Here is a 19,257-nt window from a genome sequence, read left to right on the forward strand (position 1 = left end):
AACTGCAAATCGCGGCAGAAGTGTTTAATCTTTCTTTCTGGAGAATATTTCAGGACCACATCTAAATTAACATTAACCCACTGCTAGAAATACCAAGTGTCAAGTGTAGATCTCCAAAGTGAAGTAGCTGTATAATCCTATATCAGATGGAATTAACATGCCAACCACAAATTTGAAGAGGGCCCCAAATGGCTGGCACTATGCCTACTGTTTAGTAGGCATTCATTGAAATCTTACAACATCCCAAACAAACGAAACACAGGAAAGCAGATGGCTGTACACATTAGGTTTACAAATATATGTGATCAAACATTTATATTTATAGCAGACAGAAACCATTAAGTCAAAATGGGAAGCTCAGCTGACTGGGGAGTACTCAACGACATGTGATACACCACCAACATAACCCCTAAACCTAAGGTCCATGGAACATTCTTGAAGAAGGTGTAGGAAGATTAGGAAAATTGTAAGGGCCAGAGGACAAAGATGTCTGCTAGGAGACCATGTCTTCTTAATTTAACAGGAAAGCTGTACCCACAAAATCAGAAAAACATGCTCACCTAAATGAGACACAAGGTGATATATTAACTTGGCTATGGGAAATTTCTCAAGTCCCTGTCTATAGGAAAGTAATGGCTACTGAGAGAAAGAGATTTATTTTTTTTCCTGGGATGAGCTCTCACGTGGATTATCAAATCCCAGGTGGTCAGCCCTAAAAAATGTGCATATAAGCAACAGTAAATACAATCAACAGACATATTCATATGTATGTATGTGTGGGGTGTGAGTGCGTGTGTGAGAGAAAGACAGACAGATAGACAAAGACAAAGAGAATAATTAAAGAAGAGTTCATGAATATGAGAGGAAGTAGAAATGGGTGGTACATAGGTAGAGTTAAAAGATAATGAGGGCTGGGAATGATGTAAAAATATTTTCCATATTAAATTCTCAAAATATTTTTAGATTAAAACTTAGAAGTTGGTTTACATTTCTAAAGTAGAAGGGTAATAATGCATGCCTTTCCAGACAATAGAGTCAAATAAAATATCTAAAATACCCAGCATATTATTTGTTATATATTAGTTATTCAATACATTTTAACTTCAAAACTAGATTTTTAGTATAGGTTACATTGCTATCTATATCACCAATAAATAATAACAAAGATACTATATAACTATCACAAGCAATCACTACTATATTTGCAGTGGGATGAGGTAGGCCACAAGGTCAGGACTGCTACTTGACAGGAAATCATCTGAACGTGGTAATTTGGGGAACAAATCTAATACCAGAGGACCAGGAAAGTTTGAAAGGATCAAAAAGGTACACTGAATTAGATACAAAAAGGAAAATGGACGAAAAGAAACTTCCAGGTACCATAAAATACTAGCTACAAGACAAAGGTCATAACTTTGGAGGTCAGAGGGTTAATGACGGTCCACTAAATTTTCTGGGGGCTGCTTAGACAAATGTTTCCTTTAATAAAACCCAGACCTCCAGGCAAAGATTTTCAGGCACAAGAGATACTCTCATGTGTTCATTCTCCGAAGATTAAATGATTTAGGCCCTGCCAGCAGTACTTGTATTAACTTGGGGTGACCGTAAGGGCAGGGGACTCACCCTGAAGGTGGCTGATGAGTTGCAGGAGGAGAGGATTCAATCCTCCCTAACCCTTAACACACAAACAACCTTAGTCCAGGGCCCTGGATGGACTCCCTCTGGCTCTTGTCACTGCATGTCAATTGAGGCTGACAAATTGCTTGTTAACCCATGAACAAGCCTTAAGATGAAGTTGTTGGTGATACCCAAGATCCTTGGAACTCAAAGACAAGGCCAAGTTTGAGTCCTCTTGTCACCATGGCTGACCTAGTAGAAGTGTGATCAAGGCTCCCTGATAGTCTGAGATTCAAGTTGATTTTTATTAGTCATATAATCCAGCCTGGCACAGTTCCTGCTAACAATCTTGCATTATTTAGATTTTATTTTGAAAAATGCCCTCAGGCCAGTTCTATTTAAAAATTTTCCTGCAAGTGGGGCCTAAAAGTGTTACTTTTCTTTCATTAGGAACAATTAGCGCTATGCAACTTGAGGAGGCAGACTGACTAGTTTGCAAGAATGAGGATCACAATTTTTTTCTCCCCCCCTTCACATCCCAAGGGGGACAAAAAACACATTCTGACTTAATGTAAGGAAAGGGCCTTCACAGTGATATTCCGGCAATGGCTTACACTTACTTGCATCTGTAATCTTTGCAGGTAGAGTTATCTCTCAGTATCCATAAAGGAACTGTTTCAGGATGCTACAACACACATCTAAAGCAAAACCTTTCAGATGTTCAAGCTTATTTTTAATATAAGATGACCTTACATTTGCCTGCACCCTATACACATTTTCTAGGATACTTTAAATTATTTCTAAATGACTTTTACCTAATTAACTGTGGATGCTATATAAATATGTAAATAATATCTATACTATATTGTCTAGGGAATATTGACAAGAAGTCAGCACAAGTTCAGTACAAATGCAATTATTTATTTCTATGAATCTTCGGGTCATGGCTATTTGGATCCATGAATGTAGAACACACAAAACAGAGTAGTTGGCTGTATTTCCACATCTTTTATCATAGTTTATTCTACCAGTATGTGGGAAAATGAGATGGCAAGGTAAGTATCATTTAAAAGGAATAAAATGCAAATAAGAAAAAGATTTCAAAATATAACTTTGTTAAACATATCTAGCTAGGACCAAGATCTCTTGGTTACTACTCTCAGAAATTGTTACTAACATTGCTTAACAGCCAAACTAACTTGTGGTTAGCCATGTCAACTTGGTAAGCTGAGAGAAAGAGAAGTAGATTCTTGTAGATAATGTACTAAGAATAATTCTACTAACATGTGTCAACCTGTTGCAAGTTTTTGAATAAACATCACAGTTTTCTATACAGAAGTGTAATGGCAGCTACCTTAAATTGTATTTCTTGCTTGTTTTTCCTTTCAAAGGAAATTTTAAGAAAGAATGTTGATTAAACTTAGTTTCTCTGGGGAAAAGGCAAGTCTTGAGCTCTCATGAAAAAAAAACAAAATACCTATTATAACTCACATTGTAGAACTTGTTTATATTACAGAATCTAAAGTATTGTTCGAGTATATATGATTTTGTGTAATGTGTGGGTTAACCAAGTGTCAAGAATCTGAAGAATTAGAAAAAAATGTATACCTAAAAATAGAAGCATTAGTAAAATGACTTAGGATATAGCTAAACTCTTTTTTTTATATTTTATTTTATTAAATTATAAAAGTTTCCATTTCCACCCCTCCTCCCAACACCCTCCCACTCCCCCCACTCCCTCTCCTCCTCCCTCTCCATCCCTAAGAGCAATCAGGGTTTCCTGCCCTGTGGGAAGTTCAAGTTCCTCCCCTCTCCCTTCAGGTCCAGGGAAGGTGAGAATCCAAACAGACTGGATCGCCAAAATCCAGTATATGCAGAGGAAACAAGTCCCAGTGTCATTGTCAATGGAGATGGAGGCGGAGACCCGCGTTGGAACACTGGACCTAGCTCCCTAGGTCCAAACGAGAGGCAGAAGGAAAGAGAATGTGAGCAAAGAAGGCAAGAGCAGAAGAAACCTTCATCCGACGTTGTATGGCGATACAGATGGAGACCCATATTGGAGCACCGGACTGAGCCCTCCACGGTTCAAATGAGGAGCAGAAAGATGAAGAAAATGAAAAAAGAAATCAGGACCGCGAGGGACTCAAGCACCCACTGATACAAGGGGACTGATATAATGAGAGTTCACCAAGGCCAGTTGGACTGGGACTGAACGAGGACGTGATCCAACCAGATTCTCTGAATGTGGCTGGATTCTCTGAATGTGGCTGGCCCGGAGCCTTTCTGAAAAGCCATTGACAATGACGCTAAACTCTTTTTAAATAGAAACATTAGTAAAATGACTTAAGATATAGTTAAACTCTTTTTAAATAGGTCCTTTCATAGTCTTATTTCATTTCAAAATATTTTCTTTGCAAATTCCAGAAATATCCAGTGATTAACAAACTAAAACACACACGCACACACACAAAAACTTCTTGATATTTTAAAAACGTAAATTGGAACAGGATAGATGACTCTTCAGTTAAGAAGTACCCACTATTTTTGGAGGACCCAGGTTCAATTTCAGCACCCACATGGCCAGTCACAACCTTATATAACTCCAGTTCCAAGGGATGCAGTACTCTCCTCTGACTTCCATGGGCACCAGAGTTTCACATAGTACACACAAACACACACACACACACACACACACACACACACACACACACATACACATGTACACACAGGCAAAACACCTATGTACAAAAATAAAAATTATAAAACCTAAAAATGCAAATTGATTAAGATATATATAACTACATGTCAATCTACAATTGTTAGATGAGACTATCCTTCTCCAAACATAAAATAAGTAGCAAATTTTGAGATCCTTTGCTGATTTTTCATTCTTCATAATTTTTTAGTCAAAGAAGGCTTTGCTGAAAATATTTTTAATTATTTTATATTTATCTACTTTATTTTATGAATGTGGGTGAGTGTTTTGATTGCGTGCATGCATGTCTGTGTAGCAAATGCATGTCCGATGCCTGTGAATATTAGAAGAGGGTATCAGATCTCATGGAACCAGAGTTATTGTCAGTTGTGAACTGCCACGTGGGTATTAGGAGTTGAACCTGAGTTCTTTACAAAAATAACAAGTGCTCTTAACTACTGAGTCATCTCTCCAGGTCTTGAAAATATTTTTGATCTTAGTTTACAGTCAACTTTAAGACTAATGCAAACTATAACTACACAAAAGTACAAGCATGAAATATGAATGTAGGGAAAATTAACAAATTTATTGATGTCATTCAATAAAAAAGTCCTACATAATCATTAAAATGAAAGGTATTTGCTATATACATTGAAACATAGATGAAAGTCTAATGTAAGAATAAAAACTATTTATGCTGTAAAAGATTTTGGGAGAAATACAAGGTCATTTAAGAAAATCCCCTTTGTGTTTTCATTCTGTTAAATACTTTTAGTTTGTCAAGCTGTGACAAGTTTAGAGAGCTTTGCTTTTTCTAAGATGCTTTGTCAAACAGAGAATGTTGTATTTCACAGATGATGTAAATAAACAAGGATGTGTTGGAAGTATGAACAGCAAGTATTTTCTCAAGTGCTTTGATCTCCCAGTGACATAAATATCCAGCCTTTGGCATACTACTGTTAATCTCCAATTCAGAATTATCCACTTATTTCTAGAACTAAAAGGTTTATTTATGGTACAGTTAGGGAATATATGAAGTTAACTCTAGGCAATGAAATGAACTGTACTTGAGAAACTTGCCCCTAGAATCAAATATTTGGGTTCAAATCTTTCCTCTATTGTGTCCTAACAATGGGTCTTTGGCCAGGTGACTACGTCTCAGGTTTTGACTTATAAAAAATGGGAATGGTAAAAGCAACTGTGTTTATAGGGTTATTATACTTCCAAACGTCAGAATTGTAAAGTCTGACATTTTGATGGATTTTTCAACTAACAAGTCAGTCTGCCAGTTTCATGAATACTTATAGAAGACATGAGACTTCCAGGTCATAGTTCATAAACAGTAAATTAGTAATAGCAATGCAGAGCACCAGTATTGGGGTTGGTGACCCAAACTCAAATTAGCCTATATTCCATAAGATAACATGAAGGGGATCATTGTAAGCAATACATTACCTACAGTGGAAGAATCTCAAGCTTAAGAAATACTTATCTTTTATAATGGGTCATAGGAATTCCAGCTCTTTACTATAGAGCTAACTACATTCCTTTTTTCCAACAAGTGTTCAAAAAAGAGAACAAGCAACCTTGTCCTTCAGTTTGGAGGAAGATGTTCCTTGCAATTTCCTAAATTGTTCTCTTTACATGTGGCTTTTAAAAATATGATCTTATATCTATTGAAAAAATATTTTTAAACATGTGGGGGTGCCCATAGAAGATTAAAAGAGGGACCTAGATGTCCTAGAGCTGCAGTTACACGTGACTGTGAGCTGTCCGATATGCGTGCTGGGAACTAAACTCAGTTACCCAGGAAAAACAGAATTTTTTTTCTTTAGTTTTGCTTTGTTTTGTTTTGTTTTGTTTGAAACAGAATTTCTCTGTGTAACAGTCCTTCCTGTTCTGAAACCTGCTTTGTAGACCAGGCTGGCCTAGGCTGGAACTCACAGACTTCTCTGCCTGTCTCTGCCTCTGCTGTGATTAAAGGCATGTGCCACCATTGCCAGGTTCAATTATTCTTAATTGTTGAGCCATTATTCTAGTTCTTCCGTATACATAGTTTTGAAAAGTAAATCCAAAACAAAGGGTATTCTTCTCATAAGACCTATAAAATATGTGACAGAACTAAGGCAAATTCTCTTGGAATAGTGAGGCACTTTACAGAAAGCGTTGAGTATGGTGTCTCATATGTTATAGGTGTCCCAATAAAATGAACTCTGTTAGCCACTACAGTTGTATTATGCAAACTGTAAATTACATGAATAGGCTTTGTATTCTTTGTTACTGTTTTAAAAAACAGATAAGAGTTCAGAATCTAGTAAATGTGTGTGTGTGTGTGTGTGTGTGTGTGTGTGTGTGTGTACAGTACTTGCTAAAGTTAGAATTTTAGCCTGAAAATATGGTGTCATTCACTACTAGGTAATGGATGTAGCTTGGAGGTACAGCACTTGGCTGGCAAGTGCAAGACCTTGTGGTTGTTCCCAGCACATTTATGTATACATATACATGCATAAATATGTGTATGTGTGAGTGTGTGTATGTTCTAAATTCAAAACACACTAAAATATTTAGGTACTTGTTACTAAAGTCAGATATACTTTTAAAATAATTAGCCATTAACAGCTACTAATAAAACAAAACCTGAGATTCTTGAATGTTTCCAGCAATGAGTTCACATTAATGTAATTAGAGAAAACAACTTTAATCTGCCCCCTAAAAACCTAGTGATCTGACTCATAATGGTTGATTGAGGATGGGGGCATAATCAAGCATAATTAACAGAATTAACTATCACCATTCAACACTACCATCTACATTATAGTAGGAGTACTCCCTATGCTTTTGTTTGGAGATATATTTAAGAATTACAATTAGTATGCATTAGCTCATAACAAAAAGGTTTTCATAAATATATAGGCAACAATGTTTTGTGGAACTATAATAATGTCCCTGAAGAGTCTTCCTATAAGTTTCACTGACTATAAAAACTATTGATCATTTTCCCATTGCTTTTTATTTATATCATGTTGATATATTCACATATCAATGTTTCTTCATGATTATTCTCATAAAGGTTTTTACCTTGTTGCCTTATTTATACTGCAAACTCTTCAAAAACACATCTTTCCTTAGAAGTACCTATCCCTCTACGCAGTTGATACAGATCATTCTTCCTACCTTTGTGTTGAAATTGTATAACTTAAATGACTAGATAACTAAATTACCATGCCATATGCCTCCATGATCTCTTATCTGATCTCTGTCTGCTCATCACTGTCCAAGATCTTGGAAGACTTGTGGATATTCTAAAGTTTTAGTTGCCTGCTGTCACGTGACTTGTGCCCTAGTAACCCTACCATTCTCTTCTCACTGTACTCAGTAAAGCTATCTTCTTAGACAAGCCCAATGACCCTTGTTTACCTTCATACTGTCTGAATTCTATGTATTATTTGTAAGGTGATCATTTCTTTCACGTTATAATCTCCCTTATTTCAAAATATCTTCCTCTGTCTGATTATCTGCCTAGAAACACCATCCTCCTCAGGCTTTCTTCAAAATGCTGAGCACTCTTCTAAAGGCTTTAGGGATTTTTGTTCTGTTTCTTTTTATTTTTTTCCTTTTTTATTAAAAAATTACTTTTCATTTTACATATCAACCCTACTTCCCCTTTCTCCCCTTCTCCTGCTCCCTCATCTCCTCCCTTCCCATTCCCCATCTGTTCCTCAGAGGGGGTAAGACCTTCCTTTGGGAGTCAGCCAAGTCTGGCATACCAACTTGAGGCAGGGCCAAGTCTCACCCCATAGTCTATGAACTCTCACTAGCTTGGGTCACTTGTCTCTATGGTTTTTTTCCATCATGTTCTTGACCCCTCTTGTTTGTATGATTCCTCTTCCCTCTCTTCAACTAAACTACAGGAGCTAAGCCCAGCGCTTGGCTGTGGGTCACTGAATCCTCTTCCATCAAAGACTAGATGTAGGTTCTATGATAACAATTAGGATAATCATTAATCTGATTAAAGGAGATGACCCTTTCAGATACCCTCTCCACGATCTCTAGAAGTTTTAGTTGGGGTCATCCTTGTGAATTCCTGAGAATTTCTCTAACACCAGGTTTCTCCCTAACTCCAAGATAATGGATATCTCTATCAAGATATCTCTTTCATTGTTCTCTCCCCCCCACCATTCTTCTCCCAACTCAGTCCTATCCCCCATCAGCTCCCTTCTACTCATCCACTCCCAGTTTACTCAGGATTTTTTAACTATTTTCCTCCCTGGGTTCCCCTTTTTACCTAGCTTCTCTGTGTTTGTGGATTGTAGCTTGGTTATCCTTTGCTTTACATCTAATATCCACTTATGAGTGAATGCATACCGTGTTTGCCTTTCTGGGTCTGGATTGTAGTAAGTAGAAGCTGCAGGCTGTGTCCCCCCGCCCAGCTAGCTTATACCCCGAAATAACAACACACCAATTGTATTCATTTAAACACTGCCTGGCCCATTGGTTCTAACCTCTTATTGGCTAACTCTTACATATTCATTTAACCCATCTCCATTAATGTATATCGCCACTTGACTGTGGCTTACTGGCATGAGTCTAACCAGTGTCCATCTTGGGCAGGAGAGAAGCATGGCGTCTGCCATATTGCCTTCTTCCCAGCATTCTGTTCTGTCTAGTCTGCCCACCTAAGAACTGCCCTATCAAAAGGCCAAGGCAGTTTTCTTTATTCAATCAACGAAAGCAACACAGACAGATGACCTTCCTATACCATTTCCCCTTTCTTCTGTTTAAACAAAAAGGAAGGCTTTAACTTTAACACAGTAAAATTAAATATAATAAAACAGTTATCAAGCAAGAATTCCAGCAAGGCAGTATTTCAATTAATACAGTTTCTGTGTAATTATTTCAGGGCTAAGCTAGCTGGGCAGCAGAACACAGCCCACTGCTTGCCTCATACTACAGATTGGCGGCCCAATGTTGCCAATTAAATCCACTTAAAAACCTGAGAGAGCTTAATTTTAAACTTAGAAAAAAACAGAGTTTAACACAGCTTTTTGCTGTTTGCTGGCAGGGTGCTGCAGAGAAATTTTCCTGATTCAGCAATAGCAGCAGGAAAAAAGCTGTGCCATTTTAAAACGCGGCTTTCTGGGCCCTGCGACAGGTGCAAACTCCGGCTATGGAGCATTTGTGGACCTGGGTATTTGTGTGTCCGGCTATCGAGCATTTGTGGGCCTGGGTATTTGTGTGTCCGCTCAGGATCGGGAGGAAAGTAGCTGAGACCATGCCTGTGGCTCAGCTCTTCCTGCCTGGGCAGACAGTGGAATCAGGCTTGGGCAGGCAGGAGAGCATGGTGGATTTCTGCCACCATAAACAGATATCTTTCCAGGCTTTGCAGTGCTCTGCGTGGCAGATTTTGCTATAACACAGAGAGAAAGAGTTTATGTGCTGCATGCTCAGTCTCAGAGTTAAACTGCTGAGTGTGACTCCTACCTGGTGGCCCCAGAGCTAGCAGAAATGGTACATTCACCATTTTTAAATTGGAGAAAGGTGGAGCCAACATTCAGAGCAGCTCTGCCATGCTCGGGGTGTAGTGCGCAGGGCTCAGAGGCACAAGTGGCTTTGCCATTTGTGGGGTGGGGCAAGCAGGCAGTACCTGTATTTGACCTGGGATTGTCACAGCTTAGATTCATAAGAGCTTAGCATTTTAAAAGCTCTTCAAGGCAGCAGAAAATTAAGAACAATGCAATAGGACAGATTCAGACATAAAAGACCTCTAAATGGGTCATAGTGTTACATAATGTACGTAGGCTTGGGGGAGAGAAGAAAAATAGTATAGAGAGTCATAACATAAAGTTAATGCCTTAAAAAAGGGTAAAATCTTTAAAGAGACAGAGTACAGATAGTTATAGATTAAAAGAAATAAAGAAAAATAAGCCACGTAAAAATGGAAAATTCACAGAGAGCCTGGATTCTGTATATTGTGTTTTCTTTGAAATTTTTGATGGTAAAGGAGCTAAACGCAGAGAGACATTTAATTATATGGGCTGCCAAGCTAAACCAGAATGGATATCACAAGGGTATTGTTACTTCAAAATTTGGGTCTAAGGATATGATGCTTTGGAAAAGAGGTTCTTCTTTTGTTTTCACAGAAGATGAGAATCTGTGGATTGCTTCCAGACCAATAATATGGTTTCATGGACCCCACTATCCTGAAAGGTTGCTGTAAATACCCTCAAAAAATTACTTCACTCAACTGCCGACTAAGATGAACTTAGTAGACAGGTTATACCATGAAAGACCTTAATAACAGTGCCCCGATACAGCTGGAAGCAGTTTGGAGAGAAAAAAACTACACCCATATTCCCAAATATTGTTTATAAATGTTCCTTTACATTTAAAGGGGGATATGATATAGATATGAATAATTTACATTGGTATAAATTTTGCTTTGTAGATATAAATTTAAGGTCAATTTTGTTATATGTATATGTATTTCTGATCTTGATTAAAGTATTGTGATTATGTAGTTCATTTAAAAATGTAATGTATGATTAGAAAATATAGGTTGTTAATGGATAATCATCAATAATAGTCAATCTTGTAGTCATGTTAGCTAGATTTTCTAGATATATAGAGATATATTTCAGTTAGATAGGCATTCTTCATATCTTTCAAAGACTACAGAATATAGCATTTAAAATGTTTTAATGACTTAGGGCTTCTCATAACAATGAGACACATCTGCTCCTGGCAGCACCAATCTACTTCAAGAGGAAGATGGACATCAAAGAGTCTCCTTATGAAGTTGGTTAGCCATTTGGGCAAGAAACTGCTCTTGCCTGGACTGATGCATAAACTGGACATAAAGAACCCACAGAGAGAGGACTGTTGAACTTGCCTAAAGGTGAGATGGTCTTTCGGGGTTCCTGATTCATGAAAGAGTCTGCGAGACATTCTGCAGGATACAGAAGAAAGTGACTGAACTGTCTTTAAAATTTTCTGCTTCATGAAAATGTCTGCTGGATACTATGGGCCTATAGGCTGAAGATGGATACCCTAACAGTACAGAAGAACTTTGGGTGACTGTTCAGGCAGCGAGATGTCTCTGTCAATTCTAGAATTTTGGAAGTTGCTTACTTCTTGTTTACTTTGGTAATATTATATCTTCTGGAGTCTTTGATGGAGTTGAAGAATGAATAGTCATAGTTTCCCATTGTTATGACAAAAGATAAAATAGATCTAAATATTGTAACTGTAATTCTTGCTTGAAACCTGTTATATGTAATTTTATTATGTTAAAGCCTTCCTTTTTGTTTAAACAGAAAAAGGGGAAATGGTGTAGGAGGTTCTGTCCATGTGTTGCTTTCATTGGTTGAATAAAGAGGCTGCCTTGGTCTTTTGATAGGGCAGCCCTTAGGTGGGTGGACTAGACAGAACAGAATTCTGGGAGGAAGAGGGCAGGCAGAGAGAGCTGCCTACCATGAAGCTGCCAGGTCAGACATGCTGAATCTTTCCTGGTAAGTCACAACCTCGTGGTGACATACAGATTATTAAATATAGGTTGATTCAAGATATAAGAGTTAGCCAATAAGAGGCTTGAACTAATGGCTAGGCAGTGATTTAATTAATACAATTTCTGTGTGGTTATTTCGGGGGGTTGAGCTAGCCAGGTGGCGGGACATGGCCCGTTCCTTCTAACTACACTGGATTACCTCACATAGGATGTTTTTTTTCTAGTTCCATTCAAAGAAATTGAAGAAGATACCAGAAAATGGGATGATCTCCCATGTTCTTGGAAAGGTAAGATTAACAGTAAAAATGACAGTCTTCCTAAAAGCAATCTACAGATTTAATACAATCCTCATCAAAATCCCAACACAATTCTTCACAGACCTCACAAGAACAACACTCAACTTAAAATAGAAAAGCAAAATCCCGGGATAGCCAAAACAATCCTGTGCATCACCATCCCTGACTTTAGATCTACTATGGAGCTACAAAAATAAAAACAATTTGGTATTGTCATAAAAACAGACACGTGGATCAATGGACTTGAATTGAAGACCCTGATACTGATCAACACACCTGTTAACACCTGATTTTTGACAAAGAAGCCAAAAGTGTACAATGGAAAAAGGAAAGTATCATTAACAAATGGTGCTGGCATAACTGGTTGTCGACATGTAGAAGATTGCAAATAGATCTATATCTATCTCCATGCACAAAACTCAAGTCCAGGTGGATCAAAAACTTCAAAATAAATCTAATTACACTGAACCTGATAGAAGAGACAGTGGGAAGTATCCTTGAATGCATGGGAGCAGGAGATCACTTCTTAAATATAACACCAGTAGTATAGACTCTGAGGGCAATAATCAATAAATGGAACCTCCTGAAACTGAGAAGCTTCTGTAAGGCAAAGGACATAGTAAATAACACAGAATGGCAGTCTACAGAATGGGAAAAGATCTTCACCAACCCCATATCTGACAGAGGGCTAACTTCCAATATATATAAAAAATTCCATAAACTAGACATCAATATACCAAATAATATAATTTAAAATGGGGTATAGATCTAAACAGAATTCTCAACATAAGAAACTCAAATTGCTGAAAGATATTTAAGGAATTACTCAACATTCTTAACCAGCAGGGAAATGCAAATCAAAATGACTCTGAGAAACCATCTTATACCTATCAGAATGGCTAAGATCAAAACACTGATGACAGGTTATGCTGGAGTGGATGTGGGGTAAGAGGAACATTATTCCACTGCTGGTAGAAGTGCAATCTTGTACAACCACTTTGGAAATCAGTATGATGGTTTCTCAGAAAATTAGGAGTCAATCTACCTCAAGATCCAGCAATACTACTCTTTGGCATACACCCAAAGTATACACAATTATACCACATGGACATTTGCTCACCTATGTTCATAGCAGAATTATTTGTAATAGCCAAAACTTCATTTTATTTTTTTATTCCTCTAAACTTTATTTCTAGCAGCTTTATCCTACTGACTAGTGACATATCTTAGTCACAACAATGCACTGAACATATACAAATCATGTGTGTGTGTGTCCAATTCCTCTTAAATCTTTCCTCTTAAATTCCTTGCCAGTATAACAAACTAAGAGCTAAAAGATAATATATAACTCTCATAAACAAATTTACTGAGTCAGATACTGAAATAATCTTTTCTTACACTCTGAATTTCCTTTTGTACTAGGTATTATGGTTAAGAGTATCTCTTGTCACACTACCTAATTTTTCAAGTTGGGTGCCTCAGAATTAATAGAAAGAGAAAAAAGTGATAAAAACAGAAAAGCAAGAGATCAAAATATCCTTATTTATAGATAATCATCATTCTGCATTTTAAAAGTCTTTGAAGACTCCACCAGAAATCACTTAGGCCGGATACATAATCTTAATAAAGGAACAGAACAAAACATCAACAGAAAACCAACCTTTCTATACATAGATAATGAACTTGTAAAGAATGAATTTAGGTTTAGAAAACTGCCTATTCACAACAGAGTTAAAAATACCTAGAAACAAGCCTGACTAAGAGGAGCAACACCCTTATAATAAATCGCTAATATTCTGAATAAAGATATTAAAGAAGGCACTAGAAGATGCTGCAACCTGTTTTAAAAAATATGATTCAACACAGTCATCCTCAAAATTCCAAATGTTTTCTTCATAGAACCAAGTAATAATAATAATTATTAATGATAATCTAAAGTGAATAAGAAAGAATAAATATTCCAAATAGCAAAAGTAATCAAAGCAGAAAAAACAATACTAGAGGTATTCCAATGAGTCTCAATTTATACTAAAGATCCATAGTAACAAAACTTTTATGTTGATAAAACAAAGTCAGATATGTTTATCAATAAAATAGAAAAAAAGGATACAGAAACAAATTCATGAAACCTCAGCCACCTAATTGCTGACAAATGCGTCAAGATGCTTATTGAATTAAAGATAGCCTCTTCAACAAATGTCACAGGGGAAACTGAATATCTACATGTAGATGAATGAAAATAGATTTCTATCTCTCACCATGTACAAAAATTAATTGAAAAAGGATGAAAGACCTAAATGTAACACCTGAAATGTCAAAACTGCTAGGGGAAAACATTTTGACATCTAGGAGGCATAAGCAACAACCTTCTGAACAGGAATCTAATAGTATAGTAAATAATAGCAAGAACTGAAAAATTAGAATTCTGTGAAGTTTGAAAGATTCTACACAGTAAAAGAAACAACCAGGAGAATGAAAGGGAAGCTACATTGCAAAAATATGTAAATTATATATTGTATAAAATATTAATGTCTAGAACATAAAATTAAACACAAGAAAAAGTTACCAAGTTGATAAATAAAGAACTGAATAATCCATTCTTGAGAGAAGAAATACAAATGGCCAATAAACATCGGGGAAAGTGTTTAATATACTCAGCAATCAGGGAAATGCCAATTCAAACTTTCTTAAGAGTCCATCTTTCTACAAAGAACTAACTACAGGAAACTAAGAAATGCTGAGAGAGGGGGAAGCAGTTTTCTTAAGAAGAGCACAACAATTGCTTATCCAATATCAAATTCTAGGCCTTAAAACACAGAGCTATTCTATGAACTAAGCAGGATATATTTAGGAATATGTATTCATATATAACATGTAATGAAAAATGAGGCTATGACTTTGAAAGAGGTCAAGAAGAGGTACGTAGGTGGGTTTTGAAGAAGGACAATGAGAGAAGAAATGTAATCATATTATAATCTAAAAAATAAAAATAAGTAATAAAAAATAATTTGCTGTATTCACAGTGAAATATTGTGTGGCCATAAGAAGAATAAAATTAGGATATGTGCTAGAAAATTGATCAACTGATCATTATATTAAATAATACAAGCCAGGGTCTAAAAATGAGATGTGTTTTCTATCATTTTTGAACACTAAATTTTTACAGATGCATAAACACATCCAAACAGAAAAGAGATTAGCATGAGTGTGAAAAGGGGAGAAGGAAGAGTATGTAGGAATAAATTTGCTCACAATATATTATAAGATGGATGAAATTATTATAAATCCCAGAATGATAGATAAAATGCATATGAATAAAACACAATAAATTTATTAAAAGAAAGAAATCAATCTGAAAAATGCTATTATTACATGATTCCAACTATACTTTTTCCTGGGAAAGACAAAAACTATGGAGCTAATAAAAAAATGGTCACTGGCTGGTCAAGTACTGGGGTGAATGTAGGGTGGGGTGATGAATAGTTGAAAGATTAAAAATGGTGGATACACATGATACATTTTTCAAATCTTATAGACTACATTATTCTGGTTGAATGCCCATCTGAACTTTAGTTAATAATGTATTAAATTAGGTTTATAATTTTAACCAGTTAAACTAATACTGGTGCTGGAGACAAAGTAGATGGAAAATGTTTTCTGCTCAATTTTCTAAAAATGCAGAATGACTTAAATATGTCTATTAATTATTTTAAATGCAAAAAACCTACTTCAAATTAAAATGATAAAAATAAGAAAAAAGTTAAATGAAGAAAAGATCAGTCTGAGGTCCTCTCCATACATTTCCTAGTTAACCAGAATCAATTTTTATGTGTAAACAAACCTTTTCTAGCACTTAAAAGTGCTAGAAAGAGCTGGTTTTCTACCAGTCACAATTAGATGGTTTTCAGCCAGTTCAGGCAGCCAAGTGATCCAACAACCAAATGCCTAGCTAGACTCCATCAGGGACTTTCTCTCCAACCAGGCTTAGCCAACCCACCATTCCTTCTGAAGACCGGAGTGCTCTGAACTTTTATCTGCTTCTTAATATGCTGAACTCATGAATTATCATTTATACCAATAAACTTTAATTTGCTTATATTTTTTCAGTTTTTATTGGGAAGTAGTGAGGGTTTTTTGTTGTCTTACTATTTAGAAAGAGTTTGGCAATGGAAGTCTTTAAGACATGCCATGTAACATTGTACCTCCAGCAAGGGCCACATCAGTCCTTTGTGTAGGGTGAGCTCCCTGGCAAGAAGAGGAGTGTGAATTTTAAATCTTTTTTTTTTTTTCAGAGAGTTTCAGTTCCTTTTGTTTCAAGTCTTTTCTGTCCCCTTCTTCCCCCACATGACTTCAAGGATGTTTCTCTTACTTCCAAGGAGGTGCAGAGACCATCTGGTTCTCCCTACTATTTTCACAGTCTGGAAATTAGAATAGTCCTATATCAAAAACCAGGAGAGTTGGTCTAAAGATTTCCTTTCCCTTCAGTCCTTGGAGAGAGACAGGCTGACTGTTTGAAGTTGTGCTTCTTCTCTTGAGGCGTGATAGGAAGACCTTGGTGGGACTGCTAAGTGGAACCCATGTTGAGGAGGCACTTATGGTGGACCTAGAACTCCTCAGGTAATTGACTGGAACGGTAAGGTCACTTGAGAAATTTCTTAAAGAATGGCAGCTACGGAATCCATTATGACAGAACAGTTGGGGGCGGGGCCAGAGAACCTGCTATAGGGAGGGGAAGGGAGGGAAGTTCGAAAGAGTGCCAGAAGACCAGAGGGGAGGGAAGGGGAGGGGATGGGTGGGGAGGGGAGAGCCGGGAAGAACGAAGGGCTGACAGGACATTGACAGAGAGGAGAGATACTAACACCAAGGGACTAAAGGAGCAAGGACAGCAGATTGATTTATTCTCTCAGGGCCAGGAAAAAACAGAAGGCACTCAACCATCATGGCCTTGAATCCTGAGGATCTTGGTAGTGGGTTCCGGCATAGTAAGGTGTCAACATTCATCAACGAACAAATGGCCAAGCACGACAAAGGCCCTGATTTCTACCTTGAAAACCTGTCCCTGTCCTGGGAAGAGGTGGAAGACAAGCTCAAAGTTATCTTGGAGGACAGCGAGGTGTCTAGTGAGGTTCGTGAAGCCTGTGCCTGGGGCACCTTGGCCTTGGGGGTGCGTTTCGCTCACAGGCAAGGCTGCTTACAGGGGCACGGGGTGCAGTGGCTACAAGACTTGTCTAGCATGCATAAGGTGTCTCCACTCTCCTTGTCATCAGACCTAAAGCAGCACACTCACCAACAAGAGACGGAACGGAAGGAGGTAGCTATCCAGCTTCAAATGACCCAGGCCAAACTGGAAGAGGTGCAGAGAGAACGAGACCTGCTGAGACTGAAGCTCCTCCAGGCAGTAAGATTGTCCCCTGCTCCTGTTTTACCCCTACCCACCCCACCCTTATGTGTGTACCCTATTCCCAGAACCGATCTCAACCCTATTTATTCACTTCTCCCCAGGAGCTGAGGGCTCTCCCAGCTGCAGTAAAACCAGCCGTGACCCTTCCTCCTGCTTTTGTCAGAAGAACAGGGACAGGGACACAATGGTCAGCTGGAAAGGAAAACTTGGTGGAGTTAATGGCTGCTGCTAAAGGAAGACGAGAAGGCAGAGCGGAGAAGACAGCAACTACTCTGGCACAGACCGGAACTGGCCCTCAAGAGGCCTCACAGGAGCCCAACGGAAGTTTCATGCAGCTCCTTGGAGTCATGAAGTGGAAAAATTATCCCTTGAAAAGGCAGAGAGCAGGCGATCAGAGACCCAAGGAACCATCCATGTGCTCTCTCTCCCAGTCCCTGAATCTGAGATCCACATCCTGCTCTGAACCCATTACTGTCCAACTCCCTGCCTCATTCACATACTCCTATGAAAGCCCCTTCCCAGCCATGCCCACCACATCCCAACTACCAAGCATAGACAGACCCCCTCAGACACATCCCTATTCCATGGCCTCTGAGATGAGACAGCTGTCTGATATGGGAATCCACAGAGGAGATCATCAGGAACTACAGAAAGACAAGAGAGCTACAGTGTTCCGCAGGCCTGGGGATTGGGACTGCCCTTGGTGTAAAGCTGTGAATTTTTCAAGGAGGGAAAACTGCTTCCACTGTGGGAAGGGAATCTGGCTGCAAAACCCTTAGTGAATTTGGAATGTGAAATAGAATAGAAACAAACCAATGGAAAATCATTTTTTGGGGGGAGGTGGAGGGTACTGGGTACAGTTGTGGAAGGGGAATGGGGGGTCAAGAGAACGGGATAAATCGGGGTGTGAGATATTGAGACAGTAGAAATGGTATGGGGAGGCAGAAGTTTTGATTCTTTCTGTTGTATTCTAGATCACTAGCATTCACAGTCCAGAACAACAGCTTCTCTCTCTCTCTCTCTCTCTCTCTCTCTCTCTCTCTCTCTCTCTCTCTCTCTGTCTGTGTGTGTGTGTGTGTGTGTGTGTGTGTGTGTGTGTGTGTGTGTGTGTTCGATATGCATATGTGTATGTCCTCTCTAGTGTCTGGTAGACCTTGATAGCTGAATATACGGAATCCTTCCCTTCCCAAACACCTAGCCCTTAAGTGATGGAGCCTGAGGGATTCCTTGACCCTGTCTTATTCTCACTGAGGATCTGAAGAGAGGTAGTAGATTCTATATTCAGGATGGAATTGGATAAAGAGTCCGTGGATCACTGGAAGTCGGGGCCAGCATTGTAAGCAGTGATTCTGGAGGCCACAGCCCATCCCTGGCTCTGGCTAAGATAAGGGACAGAACTGACTGCTTTCCAAACAGTTTTAGACAGATATTAGAGACTCCAGGAGCTGACAATTACAAGGAGGCACAGAGGAGTTGATCAGCTGACTACAGAGAAATCAGTCACTTTTTATTTCTTTGAGGTTGTGTTATTCAAGGTTCCATTTGACCTAGATCCTTTCTCTTTAAGCAAAGAAGTATGTGCCTATTCAGAGAACTAGGAGAAAAATCATGCAATTTTTCTTTTGTATCTTGATTTTTCTTTTTCTTTCTTTTTGTTTTTTTTTTTAAAACAAGGTCTCATGTAGCCTAGATTAGCCTCAAACTTACTATGTAGCTGAGGATGACTCAGCTCCAGATTCTCCTG

General features: G+C 38.1%; 2 protein-coding genes across 2 annotated transcripts in view; one reads left to right on the forward strand and one right to left on the reverse strand.

Moving 5' to 3' along the window:
- The window catches only part of Il1rapl2 (interleukin 1 receptor accessory protein like 2), a 577,524-nt gene that overhangs the window by 541,609 nt on the left and 16,658 nt on the right, over positions 1-19,257 (reverse strand). The window lies entirely within an intron of this gene.
- Positions 16,927-18,329, forward strand: Tex13a (testis expressed 13A). The gene is made up of 2 exons (XM_048458182.3): positions 16,927-17,510; positions 17,615-18,329. Exons 1-2 carry the CDS (start codon positions 17,052-17,054, stop codon positions 18,290-18,292), a joined length of 1,137 nt encoding a protein of 378 aa, XP_048314139.2. The 5' UTR covers positions 16,927-17,051; the 3' UTR covers positions 18,293-18,329.

This window comes from Myodes glareolus, chromosome X (genome assembly GCF_982192425.1).
Source record: "Myodes glareolus chromosome X, mMyoGla1.1, whole genome shotgun sequence".
In the NCBI taxonomy this organism is placed as follows: Eukaryota; Metazoa; Chordata; class Mammalia; order Rodentia; family Cricetidae; genus Myodes; species Myodes glareolus.